Here is a 23720-nt window from a genome sequence, read left to right as displayed (position 1 = left end):
AAGTTCAATTCTGTAGTTCGCATCTATTGTACCATGAGGTGAACTTTCATTTCATATTAATATAAAACCTACGTTTGCTGAAATTTCTGTAACTCTTTTGAAGGGCTGTTCAAATGTGTTCACACTTAATATTCAAGATTCTTTCTACTTACAATCTACCAGTTTTACTGAGGGAAAAATCACTGTAAAACTGCATTAAAAAGAAATCCCAAAACTTCCTAGTCAACCTATTAAAATCCCAAATCATTTGGTGTTAGCATTATCTTCACTTTGCACATAAATTTTTTATTTTTTGGGTCCGGTTGTGGGGCCTTAACTCTGGGCCCGGGTGCTGTCCTCAGCTCTTCAGCTCAAGGCCAGCGCTATACCATTTGAGCCACAGTACCACTTCCAGCTTTTTTTCTTTTTGCTTATGTGGTGCTGAGGAATCGAACCCAGGGCCTAAGGCATGGGCAAGCAATCTACCATTGAATCACCTTCCCAGACCGCACATCTTTGGTGCTAGTTCTGGGTAGGGCTTGGACTCAAGGTCTGGGCACTGTCCCTGAGGCTTTTTTGCCCAAGACTAGCACTCCACCATTTTGAGCCACAGCACTACTTCCGACTTTTTATGTGGTGCAGAAATGGAACCCAGAGCTTCATGCATGCTAGGCAGCACTATACCACTAAGCCACATTCCTAGCTCCAGAAATCTAAGTTCTTAATGTGGATAGAACTTAAATTTCTTTTAGAATTTCGATGGGTTATTTTCATAGTATTTCCTTCAACAATCTTGGAAACAAACCACAATGGGATTCAGTGCTATGACTTATTGCAATCAGCACAAATCTGATCGTTGTTGACAACCATGTAAACTCAAAATGTAGATGTCAGATTCACTAAGACCTCATTTAATGTATAAAGCACACATTACTAAGTCACAAAATACTTTATTAGTCACTGAAATATCTAAACTCCACATGTATGCACATAAGGTCACCATTTGAGAAGGTCTGTTGATATTATCGAACAGCCAGAAAGAAATGAACACAAAACTTCCAAATAACTTGACAATGGTCAAAACAAAGCTAAGTTGCTTAAATCGGATTGACAAAATTTAAGAATGAGAGTAACAAAATCTTAATTACATTCTTTAATACCTATTGAAATCAAGACAGTGAGATTTGACTACAAATCAACAACCCAATGAAAGTGACAAATGCCTTGGTGATACGAGGGTTTAAACTGGGGGCTTTCAGCCATACCTCTAGCCCTGGTGTATTTTAAAGAATGTAAATCTACATGTTTATTAAGAAAAGTCTGTTAACATCTAACAGAAACCTTTCCTGTTAAAAACCATTTAATTACATTCATGATTATACATGGATGTAACTTAGCCCAATTTAACCAGCTCTACCTTTAAAATAATCCAAAGCCATTAATTAACCCCTTTGCCTAACTTGACCCATTACTACACCAACACTGGAATTATTTTCTAGCTAGCTTTCAGAGCTTTGCCAATTAGTTACATTAACATGCATGCAGCTCAACGAACCGCACCCCTTGCCATTACATGGCAGTCTGAAATCAGGATAAGCAAAATTAGCTTATTTTGCTAAGTGGCCCAAAACTTGACATAATTCATTCAATCCAAAGTTAAACCAATATAATATAGAACAAGGTCCCATATTTGCAAAGAAACACTGCATTTTCCAATTTAATAGCTGCAACACTCAAATGTTTCCCTGTTGTTTTCATTCTGAAAAAAAAGTATGCTTCCTGTAAGTATTCTTGTTCTGACTTCAGGTATCATGTATTATTAAGATATACATCTACTTAAGATCACTTAACTGTACATAACACACTTATATAAAACCAGTTTGATATGAGAACCTTAGGATCCTGTTAACAGCAAACCACAAAATCCTTATCTGACTCTAGAATACTTCAACTCAAAGCATATTCAAATGATACTAACAGCTATTAAGCTTTTAAAGCTAGAAATACCAATATGCAATGCTGTAGTTTTAAAACCACATTATCAACCCAAACTACAACCAATATAACCAAATCTAGTGACTATAAGCATATCCTTGTACCTTTCATTTGGGTTAAATTTGCTGTAGGTTAACGTTTTCATATAACCTTTCCCCTACTCATAAAATTATGTTCCATTTGTCTATTCAAGTGTAAGAAACCACTTTACCCCCAACACACAATTCTTTCCCAGCGTGTTTCTTCTCATGCATCCAATTGCCCAATTACTCCTGTCCAAGATATAAGTGTCCTTTTAAAAATAGCAGTAAATCTTCAAAAGTACCTTTATTCTAACCTTTCCATTCAATAGACTTCCTTTTAAAACAAGCTTTTGCTATCGAAGTTTTACCTGTATTATGAACACTAAAGTAACAAAACAAGACACAAATTTCTAAAAAATAGTTTAATGAAAAAGTTATCTTTCTGTAAACATTTCATTATGCTACAAATGAAACATTTAAATCCATTACAGACCACCTCTTATGTCTTAAAAATCAGAAAACAAGCTCTAAAATTGTGGACAGGCTAACAAACCATACACAACTTCTGCATCATTAGCATGCTTATGCACTACCTTTGTGACACCAACCTGAAAGTTGAGAAGTATTTCATACTGAGACAACTGAAAACCTTGAATTTAAGCCTATTTCTATTTAGTCCTCTAACAGTGAGACTTTTACCAGTTATTTTTAGGACATGAAAAATATGTAAGTTTACCTTAAAAATGCAGTATTGGAAACAAAAACCTATAGGTTTAAAGATTGAAATTTCCCCTGACCATTTCCTATAACATCCTTTATTGGCACTATAACTGATTTTTCAGAAATGACAATGGAACTGTGTTTAAATAAAATCACTTTATTTCAGATGAAATGAAAATACCTTTAAAAGAAAGTTTCCCTTTTTTAACTAAACCATGTAGAAAGGTTATTACCTTAATTCTGATTGAGAAATTCCAGTTCTGATCTAGACCCAACCTTTCTCTGCAAATACACTCTGGTGAGCTATTGCTGTTCATGTTAAGACACTGACTTACAACTTAGAAACTAGTACATTTGGAGTGACTGTCCCCTGAAGTGTTAATAAATTAAACCTCAATTTTTAACAAGCCCTTTTAGGGCAGAAAAAGTAGCCCTTATGACAATCAGCAACTGATTTAAGTAGCAACCAAAATGTGGGGGGAAAGGTGACTTTTAGAAGTAGTATCAGAACCTTACTGTTAAGATAAACCAAACAAAATTTAACCTGCTGGTACAAATAATTAAGTTTGCGTGCAAGATAACTTGAGGACACTTGAACAGAGATCCTGTTTCATCAACTGTGTTAAATTCATTGTGTTTTTCCTAAGCATGAGGATTGGCAGCTTAATCATGTCAGAAGTTATGCTTATTACAATAAAGTTTTCATACTTTCCTTTACTGGAAACTGTATTACCCTAGACACTTAATGAACTCTATCTATATAGATGAAAAAAAATGCCATGTCTAACTTATGAACACTAATGGTTATTGCAGGGGAATTAAAAAAGCGAAGGCTTTAAAGTTTGAATGTGGTACCAAAAATTCAGCTTGAGAATCTCGCCAATGTCCCTACTAGTGGGGGATGAAATTCTAAATATGTAATAGATTTGTGGGAAAATAAATGTCATAGGTTTTACTGTGAGCTACAAACCTTACCCAGCCAGAAACCTTCGTATTTAAGATGGTAGGAAAGACATTCCTCATTTAGGCAAGTAGGGTTCACATTCAACCTGCAAATCAAAAAGATTACTCTTACCTTGCTTTACAAAAAATCACTCTTTAATTAGTGAAAAAATTCAAATTCAAGCCTTACCTAATCCTTATTGCCCTTCCTCGCAGGTCTAAATGCTAGACCTAGTGTCTGTGGCAACTATCTCATTGATGTTCCAAAAGGCGAAGAACTCCTTCCTGCTAGACTTTCTTCGATATTTCAGTTGTAATAAGCAGATTTAACTAGCTTTTGGAAAGCTGCTCACTATCATCATAGTATCTTATGCTTTCACTCCTCTGTAGTTGAAGCTCTTGCTGCTGCCTTCTCATTCTTTATTTATGCTGACTTGTCCATAATCAAAAGGCTGCTGAAGTCCTGTCTTAGTGAGTTTCCTTTGATCCACACTGTGCTTTAGAAAGCATAACTTAGGTCCTTTAAAGCTGGTTAAATCACCCTCCTCATGGCTTACTTTTCCACACTGTTCATCAAAGCTAACCTAATACAACTTATAAACAGGTCACATACAGAACACACCTGCTTATAGGTTGTAAACATCCACTTACTGAGAAATATTTTAACTATTAAACTAGTTCCAGAACATAAAAAGTTGGTTAACAGTACAATTAACCTTAGATGCCATTAAAGGATACTGTCAAGGTTGTGTCAAACAATTTCACAAACATATAAACAGGAAATGTTAAATCTTCCCCATTCCTTCAACCTTTATTATAACGAATAAAAAAAACTTGAGACAATTTAGCTCAATTTTAATGTTTCCCAAGCATTATTTTGACCAAGTACCCAAGTTATGAACATTGACAGTGTCCATTTATATAACCACACTTGATGTTAATAAGACTTAACCATTTTCTAATATAAGCCTATTTTCTACACTGCTTATTCACATATGCCCATTAACAATGGAATGTTGTCTTGATACATTTATTGGTTTGAGTGTTTTCTGGAAAACTTCAGTATCTGTGAAGACCGATTTCCATGCTGGCATTGCATGCATCCAAATATTAATAATGCACAGAATTAGAGCAACAAGAGAGCATATTCAAACACTAGCACGCCCCATTCCCCTTTTTATTGCTTGTTTTGCTTAGTACTTTAAAAACCACGTAAAAATCTTGAATTCAACGTTCACTGTCAAATAAAGAGTAACAGCAGGGCACATACTAAGGGTTTGAGTGAAATTGAAAGCACTAGCTGGCGCAAACAGTAGACATTGGTTTATATAATGTATGACCTTATTATTGAAATCTCTTCTCAACCATTCTTCCAAACAAGATCACTAACTCATACCAACAAGATTTAGATTGAAATATACACAGGAGTAACAGTGTGTTCTGTAGGAATTTAACTAAGAACTCAAAAACTACCCAAATTTCAATCCAGGTCTTTGGGAAGTGAGAAGCTTGTACTAAGCAACTGTGCTACATATCTGCTGCATTTGTTCTTTTGGACAATTATATCTTATCCTTGGATTCACTCAGAAAAATGTGTGGGGTACAAACAGGAAAGCATGCCAGCCAGTTAAGGATTTGACAATGAAGTGTCTTTTTATTCTCTTGCTCTGAAAACTTGCATGGAGAAATTAAACCAAGGAAAGTAATAAAACTTATAGGCCTCAGGGGTCTCAAAGGAAAAACAGAATAAAATCAGGTATCCACTAATATGCTCAGACATTGCACACTTAGTGGTCCTGAATCAAAAATTAAGAATGGTTTCTAAAGGGATGGGGAAAACATCCACTACCCTTTACAAATTTAAATAGAGGGCAGCAGACATGCTTTACACTCCAAAACTATGGTAGCAGTCATTCTCAATGTGATCAAGGTAAATGTAGAATGGAGATGTTCTAAATACAGCTACGATTCAGCAAATCTTAAAACACACTAAAACCATGATTACATTGAAAGAAAATGCACAAAAACCAAATAGGGATTTTGAGGGTTTTTTTTCATTTGAAGGTAATCTTAATGCTATTAAATTCACAAATATGCTAATTTAAATACCCAATCCTATGTATCTAAAACACACAATGCATACATGCAAGTATCTATTCTCTCCACATGTCAGCGCCCATTCGTATCATGGTTTGGAAATGAGGAGAACAGATTCCCCTTAAACTGCAAGTCAGTAGGTGTTTCTTTACAGTTAACTTTAGCAAAATTCATACAAAATAGTAATTAACAATAATCTTCACTTGTTAACTCACAAGGAAACACCTTCAAAACTGCATTTTGTTAAAGTTTCTGTACTAAAATGTAGAAAAACTGAACTACACAAATATGGAAAAATTAAAAATTCCTTAATTTTTTATTCCTGGTACCACTACCACAATTTACAGGGCAATATACCTGATGTAATGAAAAGAAAAAGAAAAAGACAAAGCTACAACAGATAAAAGACCTCAGGAATGTACATCTAATTGACACTACATTGCATTAATCAATAGCTGCACTTTTTGCAAACTGTGGCTATGACAGTCCTGAACAAGAAGGGTTTCCTGTTTAAGCTGCAGTAACTTTTCTGACTATGGATCATCGTTCCTTCTGTGGCAGATTTTTACAGTTCCTCTAATGCATTTGGGACGACTGTCTCAAAGTAAACTGCAGCTTTCCTGACAACTCCTCGCTCTCTCTCCTGCTAAGAACTGTAGCCTGTTGAATAATACAGGATAAAAAAATTATTACAGTCAGCGAACAGTTCCACATATTATTTATCATCATAATAAAAATTTAAAGATACCTACCCTTTTTCTGTTGTTTTTAAAACCTTCTGCTACCATATCCACCACTTCCACCACCAGATCCATAACCACCTGGGAATACAAAGGCAGAATTTTCAAATACACAAACTTTTAAGCTTAAGTGGCTCTAAAAGTTTTTACTAAAAATTATTTACCACCATATGGACTGCCAGAGCTTCTTCCACCAAAACTGCCCCCCTTCATGGGTCCATAATTTGATTGCTGTTGTCCACTGTAATTTCCAAAATCATTATAGTTGCCACCACCACCGTAGTTACCTAAAATTGCAAAGATTTTATTTGTAGTTTATCCAGACCCAAGTTTTATCCCCTTAAAATTATGGAATTCTACCTCTGACGACCATGGTAGCACACTCTACAACAATTACGTGCAACTCTATGAAATGACCAAGATCATAAAAAACTACCAACCTCCCTTTACCACAGAGGTTCCATAACAGACCCAAGACATGGGTTAAAGAAGAAACCCAGGGCTGGGAAGGTGGCTCAGTGGTAGAGCGCTTGCCTTGCATGACTGAGGCCTTGGGTTCAATTCCTCAGCACCACATAAGCAAAAAATAAAAAGCCGGAAGTGGCGCTGTGGCTCAACTAGTAGAGCACTAGCCTTGAGCTGAAGAGCTGAGGGACAGTGCCCAGGCCCAGAGTTCAGGCCCCACGACTGGACCCCCCCACCCAAAAAAAACCCAAAAGTATTTTAGCTAAGACCACAGACGGTGATGGTACCCTTATTCACTTCAAAATTCAAGTATTCAATTTGCATGTTCTATTTCCTAGTTTAGAAGGGCCCACTTTACTACTTCTAAGAAATAAGGATACATTTACTCCTTTACTTTATGGCCAAAGAAAATTAGCTTCAGTCTCTATTTTTCTACTATTGTATTTTATTAAAGTGTTAAAAATATGTTTTAAACATTTGTAATGAAAAAGAGTATCGAATATTTAACAAATGAATAAAAGCAAACTTACCACCACCAAAATTTCCTCCTTCATTGTAACCATCATATCCTCCTCCACCACCACCATATCCTCCACCTTGGTTTCCATAACCTGGTCCACCACCACCATAGCCTCCTCTACTACTATAACCAGGACCGCCGCCATAGTTGCCACCTGAATGAAAACAAACCACATAAAACATTATAAGGGGAGGGGCTGGGAAGGTGGCTCAGTGGTAGAGCACTTGCCTTGCATGCACGAGGCCCTGGGTTCGATTCCTCAGCACCACATAAGCAAAAAGAAAAAACCGGAAGTGGCGCAGTGGCTCAAGTGGTAGAGCGCTAGCCTTGAGCTGAAGAGCTGAGGGACAGCGCCCAGGCCCAGAGTTCAGGCCCCATGACCAGACCCCCCCAAAAAAAAACCATTAAGGGGATGAAGATACTGAATTTGTTTCATATTATTTATAATCAACTGGCAAGCCAATAAACGTTATAAAACCTGAAAATAGGGCTGGGAACGTGGCTCAGTAGTGGAGTGCTTGCCTAGCATGCATGAAGCCTGGGTTGGATTCCTCAGTACCACATAAACAGAAAAAGCCAAAGTGGTGCTATGGCTCAAGTGGCACGAGCAAAAGAAGCCCAGGACAGTGCCTAAGCCCCGAGTTCAGGCCCCGGGACCGCCCCTCCCCCTCCCCAAAAAGAACCGACAAAAACAAAACTCTAATGCTTAGCCATTAACAGTAAGAATCTTAACTGAATCTTGAAAACAAAATTCATCTGTTAAATGTTTAAATTTCACTAAGAAAAACAAGGCCAGCTTGGCCCTGGTGCTTCATGTCTACAAACCTAGCTCATCAGGAGGGCAAAGTCTGAAGCCATCTCACACAAAACTCCATTTCCAATTATCCAGCAAAATGCTAAGATGGAGGCGTGGCTCAAGTAGTAAGCAAGTAAACTGAGTGAAGTAGGCCTGAGTACCTGCACCCTCCAAAAAAGCCCCAGTAACTCAACTGCTAACACAGATGATTCTTGGGGATGGGGGTGAAAAAAGGAGTAGGGCCTTCAAGCTTGCAGGCTATGCTCTATCATGAGTCATATCCCTAGCCCACAGTAAAATGTATCTTTTTGGCCAAAAAGGACTAACGGTCAATCTCCAAGGAGAAAGTTCACTCTTCTGAAGAGTTTAAAAGTGTATTTAATCCGTCTAACCTAATTTAGACGAAATAAGGGTAAGCTTACCATCACCTCCAAATCCATTGTATCCACCATCACCTCCTCCATAGCTACCTCTGCTGCCACCACCTCCACCACCATAGCCTCCTAAGGAAAGCAAAGATATGAATTAAAATTATATATGCAAGTTACTGTTCAAGATACATTTGTACTTACAACTGAAGTATATATCCTACCTCTTCCACCAAAGTTTCCACCACGTCCAAAATTACCTCCACCACCTCCAAAGTTTCCTCCACGACCCATAAAGTTGCCAGATCCACCTCCACGACCTTTAACACAGGCCAAGTTAAGGTTTTTAAGAATTTCACTAACATCACTCATTTATTATATGCGTGTAACAGATCTACTTACCTCTTTGTGATCCAGCAGACTGCATCTCTTGTTTAGAAAGGGCTTTTTTCACTTCACAATTATGCCCATTAATAGTGTGGTATTTCTGAACTAAAATTTTTTTAATCAAACAAAAGAAAGTTATTTTATGTTTGGAAAAGAACATAAAAATGATAACCTCTGTCATTATGCACCTCATTAACACACTGTCAATAAGACAGCTGAGTCTTGAGTCAGGGTAAGGGAATGTTCTGGGAAGTTAAAATGTTGACTCTTGAACTAGATGCTGGTCACACAGGTGCAATTTACAGAAAGTGACCTATCCACTTTTTAGGTTAGTAAATACAACAAAATTTGCTAAGCAACTTAGCAAATTTAGTTGAAACTAAAAATTCAAATTCCAGTATTTTTACTTACCAACAATTTTATCAACTGTATCATGATCATCAAAAGTTACAAAAGCAAATCCTCTCTTTTTTCCACTCTGCCGGTCTTCCATAACTTCTATGGTTTCAATCTTACCATATTTTTCAAAGTAGTCTCTCAAATTATATTCTTCTGTATCTTCTTTAATACCACCAACAAAAATTTTCTTCACTGTTAGATGGGCTCCTGGCTTCACAGAATCCTACAGATAAAGAAATTAAGTCAAAAAGCCAAACTTTCACTGTTCCATATATAATACAACAAGGTATTGAAATACCTCTCTAGAAACCGCTCTCTTTGGTTCCACAACACGTCCATCAACCTTGTGGGGTCTAGCACACATGGCTGCATCCACCTCTTCAACACAAGAATAAGTCACAAAACCGAAGCCCCTGGAACGTTTTGTCTGAGGATCTCTCATTACCTACAAAATAAAAAATGTAAAAAATTTAGTATACCTCCACAGGTCCTCTACCCTTCCTAAGAATCTTTTTCTTCCCTTTAACTTACCACACAATCTGTGAGTGTGCCCCATTTCTCAAAATGTTCTCTTAAACTATCATCTGTAGTTTCGAAGCTCAGACCACCAATAAACAGCTTCCGCAGCTGCTCTGGTTCCTTTGGATCATGGCCCTAGGAAAAAGAATCATTATGTTTTATTATTTCTTGTAATTTTTTTAAAATTTGCATTCTTTGTAAGCTCCTGTAGCATTAACAGTTTGACCAATTAATTTACCTAAAATGGCGCCAAGAATTACTTTAAATCAAAATAATTCCAGAATAAAAAAAATCCTTTCTTCAACGCTGCAACTAAGTGTCCAGGAAGAGATTATTTTAATCAGTCATTTTCTAAGAAGCACGGTATCCAGAATGTTCAACCACTCCATTTGAAGTATTCCTAGTCTACACTTCCAAAATCTAACTTGAAATGACAGCCTGCAAAATACACCTGGCAAATCTAGAGAAAAATCAACATTACAATAGGCATTCCTAGGCTAAACCAACATCTCTTCCACCAAAAAAAAAAATTGAAAGATAAGCAAACCATGTAGCTTTCTGCTATCAATGTTACATGATACAATATGTGCATTTACATCATATGGTCAAGTGATCCAAATACAACTTACGTCGTGTACAGTATATACTGCCTGACCAGAGTTAAGCACAAAACAGAAATGCTCATTAAAAAGTTAAGATGCAACCTGAAATTGTTTCCCAATGCTACAAAATTGCCACAATCACGCACGAATTTCGATCATCTGAAGTCCCTTAATTAAAGGGGTTCACATTTATATTCTAATGTCCTCTAGAAACAGAGAAGTTAGGAGATCTTCGTATGCTAGGTTAAACGGTTAACAGCCTGTTAATCCACTTTCCCTGTTGACTAAAAGTATTTCGTAAGAACACGAAAACTGAAGAAATAGAACACGTACATAAATCTCAAACACTTAAGAAACTAGAACTCATAAAATACCACCAGAGCCAAAACAAACAACGGGATATTCAGGCTTTTTTTATCAAATACCTAGTTCCTATTTCACTACTACACATTGTAAATTTCAAATTCTACAACAATAAAAAGCACTTCACCCACATGGGGATCTGAGTAGTACCATTCTAAATACTGTAGGAAGCAGTTTAAATTGGCAGGCTCTCCAGAAAAAAAAAAAAAAAACCCCAACCGGGAGCTGTTAACAGGCTAAACAATTTCACCAGTTCTGGTCGCCGCCGTGCTCCGTAAAGGCCTAGAATCGCGCCCGGAGAACTTCAGTAAAAGCACCGCGCCCCGGAGCTTCTCGGCCATTTTCGGCAACGCCGGGCCGCCTCCCGCCATCTCTCTCCAATCCCGCGCTCTTTCCCGGCGACGCAGCGAGGCGGCGGCCATTGCGGACCAATGCGCCATTTCGTAACGCGGCGGCGGATCGGAGTCGATGTGGCCGCCGCCCGCCTGCTCGATCGCCCGGATGTGCCTGCTCGTCCCCTCCCCTCCCCCACCACCTCCTCCCAACCGCTCCCGGGAAGGCCCGCCATGCCGCTCTGGGCCACGCATCCGAGGCCGCGCAGCCGGCGGGCCACCTGGCCTCCTAAGGGGTCCCCCGACCACGCTGCGTCTCCGTGGGCCACCAGTGAGGCCGAAGGTGCGGGCGAGGCGGGCGAGGAGCCCCGAGGAGGCCTCACAGGCCTGCTCCCCTCCCCCACCCGCCGCCCGTCTCAACGCAGAGCGCGGGACGGCCGACTCGGTCCACCCGGCCTCCCCGCTCCCCGCCAGGCCCCCCAAGCCGGTTGCTACCCATCAACCCCCCGCTCTCCCCCTAATACCTCCTCCCCCCGGCGACGGCGGCGACGGCCGGAGTCGGGCTGGGGGCGACCGGGCGGCGGTTTTACCTCCATTTTGAGACCGGACTCGCCTCTTCCAACTCGAGTTCAATATGGGACCGAGAGGAAGAGGCGGGGCTAGTCGTCACGTGACGCTCTTTCCGCGCGCCGCCGGCCTGCCGGGGGAGGGGCGATCTCGGGAAGGGGCGTGGCCAGTCAGGAGCGAAGGGGGACTAGACCAGCGGGTTGGCGGGCGGAGGTTTGGCGGGTCGCGGGAGCGCGCGCGCCTCACTAACATCCAATGAAGTGCCGCTCTGGTCGCTGTTCGCGCCTGGGCGGCTGTCGGCACGTCAAAAAGGGCTCGGCCAATGGTGAGCGCCCACGTCGGGAGAACGTCTCCTGACCGCGCGTCACCTGAAAGAAAGGCCTTTCCCTTTCTTCTCGCGCGGCCTGCCCCTCCCCCGCGCGGGCTTTTTCGTCCCTATTTCTGAATCCTTCCCGGTCCCGTTTCTGAAGTTAAAAAACACATTTTCCTGTACCGTCAATTGCTAGAAAGCCCTCCGTGTCCAATGGATAACTGCTAACGTTTTCAGTTGCCGGATTCCAGTGACTGCGACGCCCACCGGGAGGGCCTGTCCTGAAATCCGCGCGACGGTGACATTGCCTGTGTCCGGGCCTGGCCCGGGCCTCGCCTGAGGCTGACCCACTGGTTTTCCCCTTGACGACCTGAGGCCGGGCTGACGGAGGTCAGGGCGCTAGGCACACTGATCCCAGGTTAGGTCGCAGATGCTCGCTAATGCTTTTCTAGCTGTGGAGGGGAGAACAAACAAGCGGTCACATCTGCTTAGGGCACAGAATAATATGTATAGAAGCGCTCCCGTCAATGGCCCACCTATTGCCAATGCCAACGTTTGTGAAGATGACTGTGAATGAGAACTCTAGAGAGCTAATACTTTCCCTATCCAGGGAACGTTTACGTCTTTTTTACCGTATTTTGCATGAACTTCGTTTTCTCCCAGTGAAAGTGGAAAAAAAAACAAGTGGTCTCCCAGTGCTCACGACAGGCCAGTTAATAAATTGTAGGTCCATAGTTAAAGAAACGGAATTTCTTTTTAAATGCTACAACTGACAAACCTTTCCCTGCTAGGGAATGTCTTGTATTTTACTTTAGCAATCCAAATAACCAACTTATTAAAAAAAAAAAAGAAAAGAAAAAGGTATCTTTGACTTCTCTCAAAAGGATTAAACATAATTAGTTCCATTGTAAATTCTTTGAAAAGAAAATTTGTGCTACCAAGTACGAAGTGGACGGCTTGGACTTTGGAAAATGAACCAGAAAAGGGTAAGAATGTGTAGATGTCCAGGAAAGACAGACATTATATTTGGGAAACATGGACAAAGCTATACTCTATTGTGGACACTGGTCACCTAGCTTTTTAAGTTGGATGAAATACCTTCCAAACGCTATTTTCTTGCTGCTCTGATTCCAGCATGACAAGCAAATTTTTATGTACACAGTCTATCAGGCTTGAGATTAGAAAGATAATACCTTTGGTATCTAGTTAATACCAGCATTTTGGTAATCTGATAACCTGATCCATTCTGGGAACACAGAAAAACCCCAGTGTTAAGGATGTTAGTAAGAAATTCTTTACACTGAGACTCTGTAAGGGTGATCTGTATCATTAAGAATGATCACCTGACTTCACTATAGGTCAGCCTTATCTAGGTGTTTTCTAGTCAATAATTTCTGTTTCTCTTTCTTTGAATTGTATTTCATTTGAATGAAACCTGGTAAGACTATGTCAGTCCATTTATTCTGATTTTTTTGCCCTTTAATTAAATGTGGGTTTATTTCAACCTTTGAATTTATCAAGATTTGTTATTCATGCTGAGTATATGTGTTTTTTAGACGTTGGTTTTGTTTAAGCATTTCCTCCAGAGCTGAGGCCCTTTGGTAACTCAGAAGAGTCCTGCAGTTCTTGAAGTTCTTGATCCTGTAAGACTTAGAATTGAATCTTGTTTCTTGCCTTTTATTTATTTTTTATTTTTTAAATTGTTATTATATAAAGGTGCTGCACAGAGCGGTTACAATTACATAAGTCAGGTAATGAGAACATTTCTTTTTGAACAATGTCACCCCTTCCCTCACTCTTTCCCAGTTTTTCTCTTCTGTCCCCAGCTACAAGTATCTTTTGTTTTTTAAAACTTTGCAAAAACTTTGTTTTTGTTTTTTTCCTCAAGGCATGGTACAGAAGCCTGAACTCAGGGCCTCCCTCTCCCTTGATGCTCTTTCTATTCACAGCTGGCATCCTATCACTTGAGCCACCCTTCCACCTCCAGCTTTTTGTTGGTCAATTAAAAACAAGTCTCCAGAGTTTTTCTGCCTGGGTTGGTGCCCTCATATCTCAGCTGCCTGCGTAGTTAAGATTATAGTTGTGAGTCACTTACTTCCTGATTTTTTTGCACTTTTGATCCAAACTTTTTATGGATGAATTCTTCATATTCTGAACAGTCAATTTCATTGATAAATTCTGATCTATAAGTAGTAAAATACATGAAAACATTTTTTATAACCATTCACAATTTGCAGTTATATTTAAAGAGTCTAACAAAACTTTTATTGACAAATGTAATGTCATTTTATGTGATAATGCAAATGGACTTCAAACCCCATAGTACATTTTTTTAATCCAAATTTCTGCTTTGAAACTCAAGCTTTCAAACACAAATGAAGGAAGTGGAGTTCTGCTTGAATGTTAAAGTAGCTCATGGACAGTACCTAGGCCCTGAGTTGAAGACCGAGGACCAAAAACAAAACAAAACAAAAACAGGAAAATTACCTCTCAAACATGAATGCATTGACAACAGTTAGCCCAGATGCCATCAAAAGGGCAATTAGGAATAAAGCTCGTAGCAGTGTGCTTGTCTACCTTACACAAAGCCCTGCTTTGGATCCCCAGCACCACCAAAAAGAAGAAGAAGAGAAGAAAGACACTGGTTCTGCAAAGAGATAGAAACATCCACTGTATGTTAAGAAAAATATTAAAGACACGTAGCCAGGCAACAAGTGGCTCATGTCTAGCTACTCAGGAGGCTGAGATCTGAGGATTTCAGCTCAAAGTTAGCCTGACAGAAAAGCCCATCAAAAAGTTGGGGGGGTGTTTTGGGTTTTTTTGGGGGTCCCATCTTGGGGCCTGAACTCTGGGCCTGAGCGCTGTCCCTCAGCTCTTCAGCTCAAAGCTAGTGCTCTACCACTTGAGCCACAGCACCACTTCAGCTTTTTTCTTTTTGCTTATGTGGTGCTGAGGAATCAAACCCAGGGCCTCAGGCATGCAAGGCAAGCGCTCTGCCACTGAGCCAACTTCCCAGCCCCCCAACAAAAAGTTGGAAGTAGAGCTAATGTTCAAGTTTTAGAACACTAGCCTTGAGTGACAAAGCTAAGGGACAGTTCCTAAGTCCTGAGTTAGGAACAACATGAAGGAAGGAAGGAAGGAAGGAAGGAAGGAAGGAAGGAAAAAAAAAACAACTCTGGGTAGAGCTAATCCCACCAGAAGCTTTAGTCTGCTAGGCTCATCTCTTATCACTGCCCCACAGGGCTGTGTGCTATATTACCTTGCACACACAGATTTATGCATTGGCTCCAATGCCTCTGGTCCATGATAGACAATGGAGTACCTTACATATTATTGTCCAAGTGATCCACAGGCAGCAAAACTGCAAGTGCTACAATACTCACTGCCTCCTTGGCATATGTCCTAAACCATGCTGCCCAGGATGTTCTAAGGAACCCTAAAAAGGCTGCTCACTATAACGAGTACTGGCCAAGGTTGCCTCTGGCCTCTCTCAACTCCTCCATTGCAGGGTCAATTTCTTAATATCATTCAGAGCTACCAGAATACCCAAACTAGATTATGTGTCTCATCTATGAGTAATGAAACTACAAAACAAAGTAAGGAGTTGATTTTTCCAAGACTAATAGCAAATTATGGCAGAGTCAAACACAAATGGAAATTGAACAAAAAAAATTTGGACAGGGAAAAGGTAATACTTAGAAGGGGAGAGTTATAATAAATTTTAAGTTTCATTATCTATCCCTGTACTTAAAATACTATAGTACTTTCGTTATCTAAAATAGTTTTGTTTGTTTTTTTGATCATGGGAATTGAACTCAATGCCTGAGTGCTGTCCCTGAGCTTTTTTTGCTCAAAGCTAGCACTCTACCACTTTGAGCTACAACTCTATTTCCAGTTTTTAGGTTGGTTAATTGAATCGTAAGAGTCTCATAGACTTTCCTGCCCAGGATGGCTTTGAACCTTAATCCTTAGATCTCAGCCTCCCGAATAGCTAGGATTACGACATGAGCCACCAGTGCCTAGCTAAAATACTGGTTTTTCAGTAAGAAAAATATAAAGTAAAACGCAAAATAAATATCTCCTTTCCCAAATCCTATTTTTAAATTTGACTATAACCAACAATTTTACATATATTCTTTTACCTTTTCTTGGTCTAATCAGTGCTTTACCGATATGTAGAATAAACAAATGTGTTTCATTTTTACAAACATCTATTCATTTTATCTAAAATTTCTTTTTCACTCACACTTTTAATAAAAACAAAATTATTTATCAAACTCTTGCTATGTACCAGGAGATCCTGACACTCACATTATTGAAGTGTACTAATTACTTTTATTCCTGATCCCATTTAATTGTCCTAATAATCCTTCTTTTTTTGCCTGTCTTGAGGCTTGAACTCAGGGCCTGGGCTCTGTCCCTGAGCCTCTCTATGCTCAAGGCTAGCACTCTACCACTTGAGCCACAGAGCCACTTCCAGCTTTTTCTGTTTATTTGGTACTGAGAAATTGAACCCAGGACTTCATGCCTGCTAGGAAAGCATTCTACCACTAAGCCATATTCCCAGCCCTCCCCTAATAATTTTAAAGGTTAAGTCCTGTTATTATTCTTTCTGGTGGTTTTTTTGTTCTTGTTTTTGTTTTTCCTCTACTGGGGTTTGAACTCAGGGCCTTGTGCTTGCTCACAGCTGTTACTCTACCACTTGAGACACATCTCTGGCCCTACTTTTTGCTGGCTAATTAGAGTTAGAGTTTCATGGATTTTTCTGCCTGGTTGGCTTCAAACCTCAATCTTCCAGATCTCAACTTCAGCCTTCTGAGTAACTAGGATGATGACAGGAATGAGACACTGACACCTGTCTTCTTTTTAAAGGTAAGAAAACTAGGACTTCAGAAACATGAGTAAATTGACCAAAGTTGGCATGAAATAGAATGTCATGTAATTTTAATATTGTTAAGAGTAACAAATTTTCCTGGTTGTGGTGACTAACACCCATAGTAGGTTAAAGGCCATGTCTGTGCCTCATTAAATTGTTCAGATGTCTCAAAAAAAGAAAAAAGGAAAACATAACAAAAAACTTCCTATTAAAATATCTGTCATGGGGCTGGGAAGGTGACTCAGTGGTAAAGTGTTTTGCCTTGCATGCATGAGGCCTGGGTTCAATTCCTCAGTACCAAATAAGCAGAAAAAGCCCAAAGTGGTGCTGGACTCAAGTGGTAGAATGCTCGCCTTGAGCTGAAGAGCTGAGGGACAGCACCCAGGCCAAGAGCCAAGACTTGAGGCCCCATAACTGACAAAAAAAAAAGATCTGTCATGGCTGGGCACTGTTGGCTCACTCCTGTACTCCTAGCCACTCAGGAGGCTAAGATCTGAGGATCGCAGTTTAAAGCCAGCCCAGGCAGGAAAGTTAGTGAGACTTATCTCCACTTAACCACCAGAAAACAGTAAGTGGCACTGGCTCAAGTGATAGAGTGCTAGCCTTGAGCTGAAGACCTCAGGGACAGCACCCAGGCCCACTGTTCAAGCCTCACAACTGACCAAAAAACAAACACACACACACACACACACACACACACATACACATATTACACAAACAGCCGGGCACCAGTGGCTCATGCCTATAATCCTAGCTACTTGGAGGCTGAGATCTGAACATTGAGGTTCAGAGCCAACCTGGGCAGAAAAGTCTGTGAGACTCTTATCTCCAGTTAGCCACTAGAAAACTGAAAGTGGCTTAAGTGGTAGAGTGCTAGCCTTGAGCTGGAGAGCTCAAGGACAGCGTCCAGACCCAGAGTTCAAGCCCCACGACTGACAAAAAACAAACAAAAACCCCACAAACAAACAAACACACACACACAAAAACACTGCCTTATTTCCTGAGACAGTGTCTGGTTGTATAGTAGACTATTTATTATTCAATAGCAAATGAACAAAGAATGAAATATATCAGATTGTCTTCAAAGCCCTAGATGACTTCCTGCACATTTTGGGTGGGGATTAGTACAAAATAAAAACCTAGACCCCTTAATTAATTTTAAAATTAAGTTTAAAAACAGTGTTTTAAAACAGTGACATCAGAATATTAATCCAAATTATGAGCAATGTCATGTGGGAGTGTGAAAGTCATATACTTGTGAAGCTGGCCACAGGTTCCTAGTTTAGAGTAGACTGTAGGGGTCTCATTTTCTCTCTGTCTCTCCCCCCCCTTCCTCTTGTCCTCCCCCTCTGTCTTTCTCTCTGTGTCTCTGTCTGTTTCTGTCTTTGTCTCTCTCTTTATCTCTGTTTCTGTGTCTCTCTTTGTCTGTCTGTCTCTGTCTGTCTGTCTTTCTCCTCTTTGGGATAAGTTATCATTTGCTCTTTGGGGAAGGATTTGCCACCCATTTCTTAAGTAATCTACTTCTGTCCTGGGCTACAGAAGTTCTTTCTGCAAGATTACAAATGTTTACCAAACTATAAAATATATTTTCCTTCCTTCTTCCTTCCTTTCTCTCTTCCCTCCTTCCTTTCTTTCTTTTTCTTTCTCTCCCTCCCCCCCTCCCTCCCTCTCTCCCTCTCTCCTTCCTTCCTGCCTGCCTGCCTTTTTATTTTTATTTTTTTGCCAGTCCTGGGGCTTGAACTCAGGGCCTGGGCACTGTCTCTGAGCTTCTTTTCTGCTCAAGGCTAGTGTTATACCACTTGAACCACAGCACCACTTCCAGCTTTTTCTATTTATGTGATGCTAAGGAATGGAACCCAGGGCTTCATGCATGCTAGGCAAGCACTCTATCACTAGGCCATATTCCCAGCCCTATTTTCCTATTCTTACTGTTAACCCTTCATAACCCAGAGGTTGACATTTATTTTCTTGGAGATTAGAGGCATGGCTCAGGCGTTAGAGTGCCAGCCAATGAGTGACAGCATGAGATACTCAAATTAGGTAAGGGACAAATAGGTAAGGGACAGCACCTAGGCCCTGAGTTCAAGTCCTAGCACTAGCACTATCACCACCACCAACAAAAAAAGACCAGGCTAGCCACTCCCAGTAACCCTGGCTAGGCATTTATAATCTAGCAACTTAGTACATGCTCAGACTCTAGGTATTACTATGATTCATTTCAAGTATTGCTTTCTCCTTATTCCCTTTCACAAATCTGTGTAGATAGCCCAAGCCATTTCATCTTTATTTCTTTGTAAATAAGGAACTGAAATCTATGCCAATTAGTTAAATATAGTATGGGGAATATGTAAAAATAAACACCTCACAAAATCAAATATATTTGAAACCAAGTTTGTAGGCCCAAGGCCCAAAGTGCTTCAGATCTGGCCACGGCCTTAAATGGCCAAGGAGACATGGTGAAAGACAGAAAAAGGAGTTTACATGGCAGAAAGAACATTTTCATCCATCTTCTGAGTTATAGATGTTGGCCTCAGGCTAAATAGGGAGAACTAAGACAGAGGATGAGATAAATATGTATAATTAGAAGAGTCTCAATTCACAGGTATTGTTTCCTTGACTATTAGCTCAGTCTGTCTCTGGAGGAATTCTGGTGAACTTTATTCTTGAGACAGAGTTGCCTGGTAGTAATCTCCTGAGTTTTTGGCTGTTTCCTTTAAGATGATAAGATGATTGTTTGAGGGGTAATTTGCCTTCCAAACAATAAACTTATCAGATACTTACCCAATCTTCTCTTTCCTGGAGTCCAAAGTGGCTATAAAGTGACTAGAGCTCAGATCAAAGGCCACAGATACAAAGCTGAGGGACTTTTAGTTATTTCACAGGACCCAGCAAAAGTAAGTTGTTTCTTACACTAGAGAGGCATTTGATACTTTGACATTTTTGAAAATATTTAGAATTTTCAAAAGGAGTAACCCTCATTAAGGGTGATCACAGTATTTTAGAGCTGGAAAAGTTTTTACAGGTCATGTAGTTAATTCCTGGTTTTACAGAAGCACAATAGAAGCACTGATAAGGGAAACAGTGATTTAAGGTTCTGCAGCTCACTGGAGCTGGAGTTGGATTCTGTTTCCTGTTACTGGGTTTGTAAATACATGTAGGTTTCAAAAATTCTATTAGCAAATAATACACATTAAATAAAGGGACAAATAAAATCTAGTAAGATTATTGAAAAGTTTCTGTTGGTTTGTTTGTGGGTTTTTTTTGTTTGTTTCTTTTTAGATCTCAGTACTGGATATTGAACCAAGGGCCTCATGTGTTCTACCACTTGAGCCAAACGCCCAACTCTTGCTTTCCAGACAGTTTTTCTAACTTTTCTTGGGCTGGCCTCAAACTCTTAATCTTCCTGCTTCTGCCTCCTAGCTTGGAATACAAGTGTATACCACCAAGCCCTGCAAGTTTTTCTCTCTTTCTTTTTGTTGTTGTTGGTCATGGGCTATTAGTTTTGTTGCTCAAGGCTAGCACTCTTTTTGAGCCACAGCATTACTTCCAGTTTTTATGGACTTCCCCGCTTGGGCTGGCTTCAATCCGAATCCTCAAATGTCAGCCTCATGAGTAGCTAGGATAACAGAGTGTGTGCCACCAGCACCCAGCCTCTCTCTCTTGATATTTAATAAATTTAAATTGATATATCTTTGAATTACTATAATTCTTTTCATAATAATGAATGTCGATGTAATTCCAAACAAAAAAAAATTGCTTGAGTTACCAGAAAGATTCTAATGTTTGGAGTTTCAATCAGTTACTATCATTATGATGATGTTTTCCTCTCCTAACTATTATTTATGAAGTTTTACTAATAAAGAATTTGGAATATTAGATCTGGAAGAAATTATAGAAAATATATTGCCTACTTCACTCATAAATTATACCATAATTATCACTTCACATTTGTTTTTTTATGCTGGTACTGTTATGGAAAGAGACCAAGTGGAATACTAGGAGCAGTTGTAGTAAATCAGGTTTACTTTACACCAGAAGGGCTAGAGGAGTCTCGTTTTATTTATTTATTTATTTATTTATTTATGGGTCCAGTGGTGGGGCCTGGGCCTGGGCACTGTCCCTCAGCTCTTCAGCTCAAGGCTAGCGCTCTACCACTTGAGCCACAGCACCACTTCCTTTTTTTTTTTTCTTTTTGCTTATGTGGTGCTGGGGAATCGAACCCAGGGCCTCAGGCCTACCAATGAGCTACTTTCCCAGCCCTAGGAGTCCCGTTTTAAAGTCTGAGTGCCAACTAGAGGTTTGGACAGAGTATTTGTAAGCAAGTTTAGGTAGGGAGGGGAATGTAGGAAATAGCTCAGGAAGCAAGTGTGATTACAGAAGCTAGTGAATGGCCAAGCTTGTTCAGGCTCCTTAATAGCTAAATTGGTTACAACAGTGGCTGGTTTTGCTTATCAGGAGAATGTTCCCTGAAGGAGAAGGAGTCATGGCTTATTTCAGGTTTCTAGGCCTGATGTCAGCTAGGCTAGGCTTCTTGATAGTACTGGGGCTGTCACTTAGGGCCTCACATTGTCCTTCACTTTTTTGCTCCAGACTGGTGCTCTACCACTTGAAACATAGCTCTACTTCCAGCTTTGTACTAGCTAATTGGAGATAAGAATCTCTGGGTTATGTCTGCTAGGCTATCTTCAAACTTTGATCCTCAGATCTCAGCCTTCTGAGTGGCTAGAATAATAGGCATAAGACCCAGAAACCTGGCTTATTCTTCCAGTTCTTATTACCACATGGTACTAAGGTGGCAAAAGTAATAAGAAAAGCCTTGGACTACATAAAATAAAGCACTGTTTCATAAGGAAATACACTGAGGCCTCATCTTTGTTAATGATTTGCGTTTGTTTGTACCATAAAAATTACCTGAATGTGGGCCTGGGAAGGTGGCTCAGTGGTAAAGTGCTTGTCTTGCATGCATGAGCACCACATTAGCAGAAAAAATAGGAAGTGGTGCTGTGGTTCAAGTGGTAGAGTGCTAGCCTTGAGCTGAAGAACTGAGGGACAGCACCTAGGCCCAGAGCTCAGGCTCCACGACCAACAAAAAAAACCCTAAACAAACAAACAAACAAAAAACAATAAAAATTACCTGAATGTTAGCAAGGTAGATTTTCATTTTAATTTGTATTCCCTGAATCATAATGTCCATGATACAAAATAAGAAAATGGCTACATTTATGGTTTTCATATTAGCAAACAAACCAACTTTTAGATGATTCTTCTACAACTATCATTAATAGAGTAGCAAATATACATAGACATAAAACATGTTATTGATATTGATATTGATATATTTTTTTTGATCAGTCATGGGGCTTGAACTCTGGACTTGGGCACTGTCCCTGCGCTCTTCAGCTCAAGGCAAGCACACTACTGCTTGAGCCACAGCACCACTTCCGGTTTAGTGACGGTTAATTGGAGATAAGGTTCTCTCGGAGTTTTCTGCCTAGGCTGGCTTTGAACTGCCATCCTCAGATCTTAGCCTCCTGAGTAGCTAGGATTACAGGTGTGAGCCACCAGTGCCCAGCAATATTTTAATTTTTATATTAATTTTTTTGTTTTGTGCTTTATGCTCTTTTATAACAAAAGATTGGTTAAATATTTATTAAATATTTACAGTGCTCTCGAATAGGTACATCTTATTTTCTAGGAATATATGTTCTAATAGCATTTAAAGTTCTGTGACAACATTTCAGTTTTGTTTGTATTTTAGTCATGGCTTTGACAGAAACCAGGCTATTTTATTTTTAGGTCCCAAGAGCATCACATTCTAGTAAAGATTATATACATATATATATATATATATATATACACATACATGTATATATATATACATATACTCATGTATATATATGTGTATATATATACATATACATATATATGTATATATACATATATATCATATATGTATATATATGTGTGCATATGTATATGTATATATGTGTGTATATATGATGTATTTTATATATATGTATATATATATATATGATAGTATGAGCTAATGAAACCATAATTTAAAGTCACAATCCCAACTCCAGGGAGCATTTTAGCCAATCTTTCCTGATCAGACATGTGTTTTAGGTTTAAGTAGAGGGAGAATTAGGAGGTAGGAAGAGAAGGTATGTGTAATTATTGAACAGTGTTGGCCCCAGGTGGTAGGCACCAGTGGTCAGAAGTTGTAATCTCAGGTGGTCTGGTTGCTGAGCACCTCAGGATGAATCAGGCAAGGTCTTGTTACAATAAGAGATTCATTGCTGCCTGGCAGCTAGTCTGCTATGGGAGACTTTGCTGTTCCTTTCTTGGGGAAAGTTTTCCTCATGAAAGAATTATTGAACAGAACTGTTCAATGAGATAGAGAGGGGAAGAGAAGGGGAGAAAGAGAAGAACAAAATGGAAGTTGGGATGTTTTGCTTTCAGTCAGTCAATTTCCGGGCCAAGTGAGGAGTCAATGCTTTTCATCAAATGCAACTTTTAAGTATGTGTAACACTGAGACCTGGGTGTCATTATGTATCCCTTAATGTGTGTAGTAGCAAGGATTGTTTCTAAAAATATGCAAAAATTAAAAGTACTAAATAGCAAAACATTAAAAAATAATCTATCCATTTACCTTCCCACCTCGTGTGTGTGTGTGTGTGTGTGTGTGTGTGTGTGTGTGTGTGAGAGAGAGAGAGAGA

At 39.7% G+C, this 23720-nt stretch overlaps 1 protein-coding gene across 3 annotated transcripts; it reads right to left on the bottom strand.

Moving 5' to 3' along the window:
* Nucleotides 1–913: 913 nt before the first annotated feature.
* On the bottom strand, nucleotides 914–11911 carry Hnrnpa3 (heterogeneous nuclear ribonucleoprotein A3). Of its 3 annotated transcripts, none has more exons than XM_013028863.1 (11): nucleotides 11772–11911; nucleotides 9963–10085; nucleotides 9730–9876; nucleotides 9444–9654; nucleotides 9048–9137; nucleotides 8870–8965; nucleotides 8700–8780; nucleotides 7492–7635; nucleotides 6661–6783; nucleotides 6509–6577; nucleotides 914–3766 (listed from the first exon to the last, which is right to left on the bottom strand). In XM_013028863.1, the coding sequence occupies exons 1-10, from the start codon at nucleotides 11841–11843 to the stop codon at nucleotides 6525–6527; spliced, it is 1140 nt and encodes a 379-aa protein (XP_012884317.1). In that variant the 5' UTR covers nucleotides 11844–11911; the 3' UTR covers nucleotides 914–3766; nucleotides 6509–6524. The 3 variants fall into 3 exon arrangements, with proteins under 3 accessions (XP_012884317.1, XP_012884309.1, XP_012884325.1); XM_013028855.1 differs by lacking the exon at nucleotides 914–3766 and adding an exon at nucleotides 4452–6416; XM_013028871.1 differs by lacking the exon at nucleotides 914–3766 and adding an exon at nucleotides 4452–6416 and having other exon boundaries at nucleotides 11838–11911.
* Between the last annotated feature and the right edge of the window lie 11809 nt (nucleotides 11912–23720).

The sequence above is a fragment of the Dipodomys ordii genome, unplaced genomic scaffold (genome assembly GCF_000151885.1).
Source record: "Dipodomys ordii isolate 6190 unplaced genomic scaffold, Dord_2.0 Scaffold5, whole genome shotgun sequence".
In the NCBI taxonomy this organism is placed as follows: domain Eukaryota; kingdom Metazoa; phylum Chordata; class Mammalia; order Rodentia; family Heteromyidae; genus Dipodomys; species Dipodomys ordii.
Note: the sequence above shows the minus strand (reverse complement) of the source record. Positions and strands in the feature narration are given on the sequence as shown.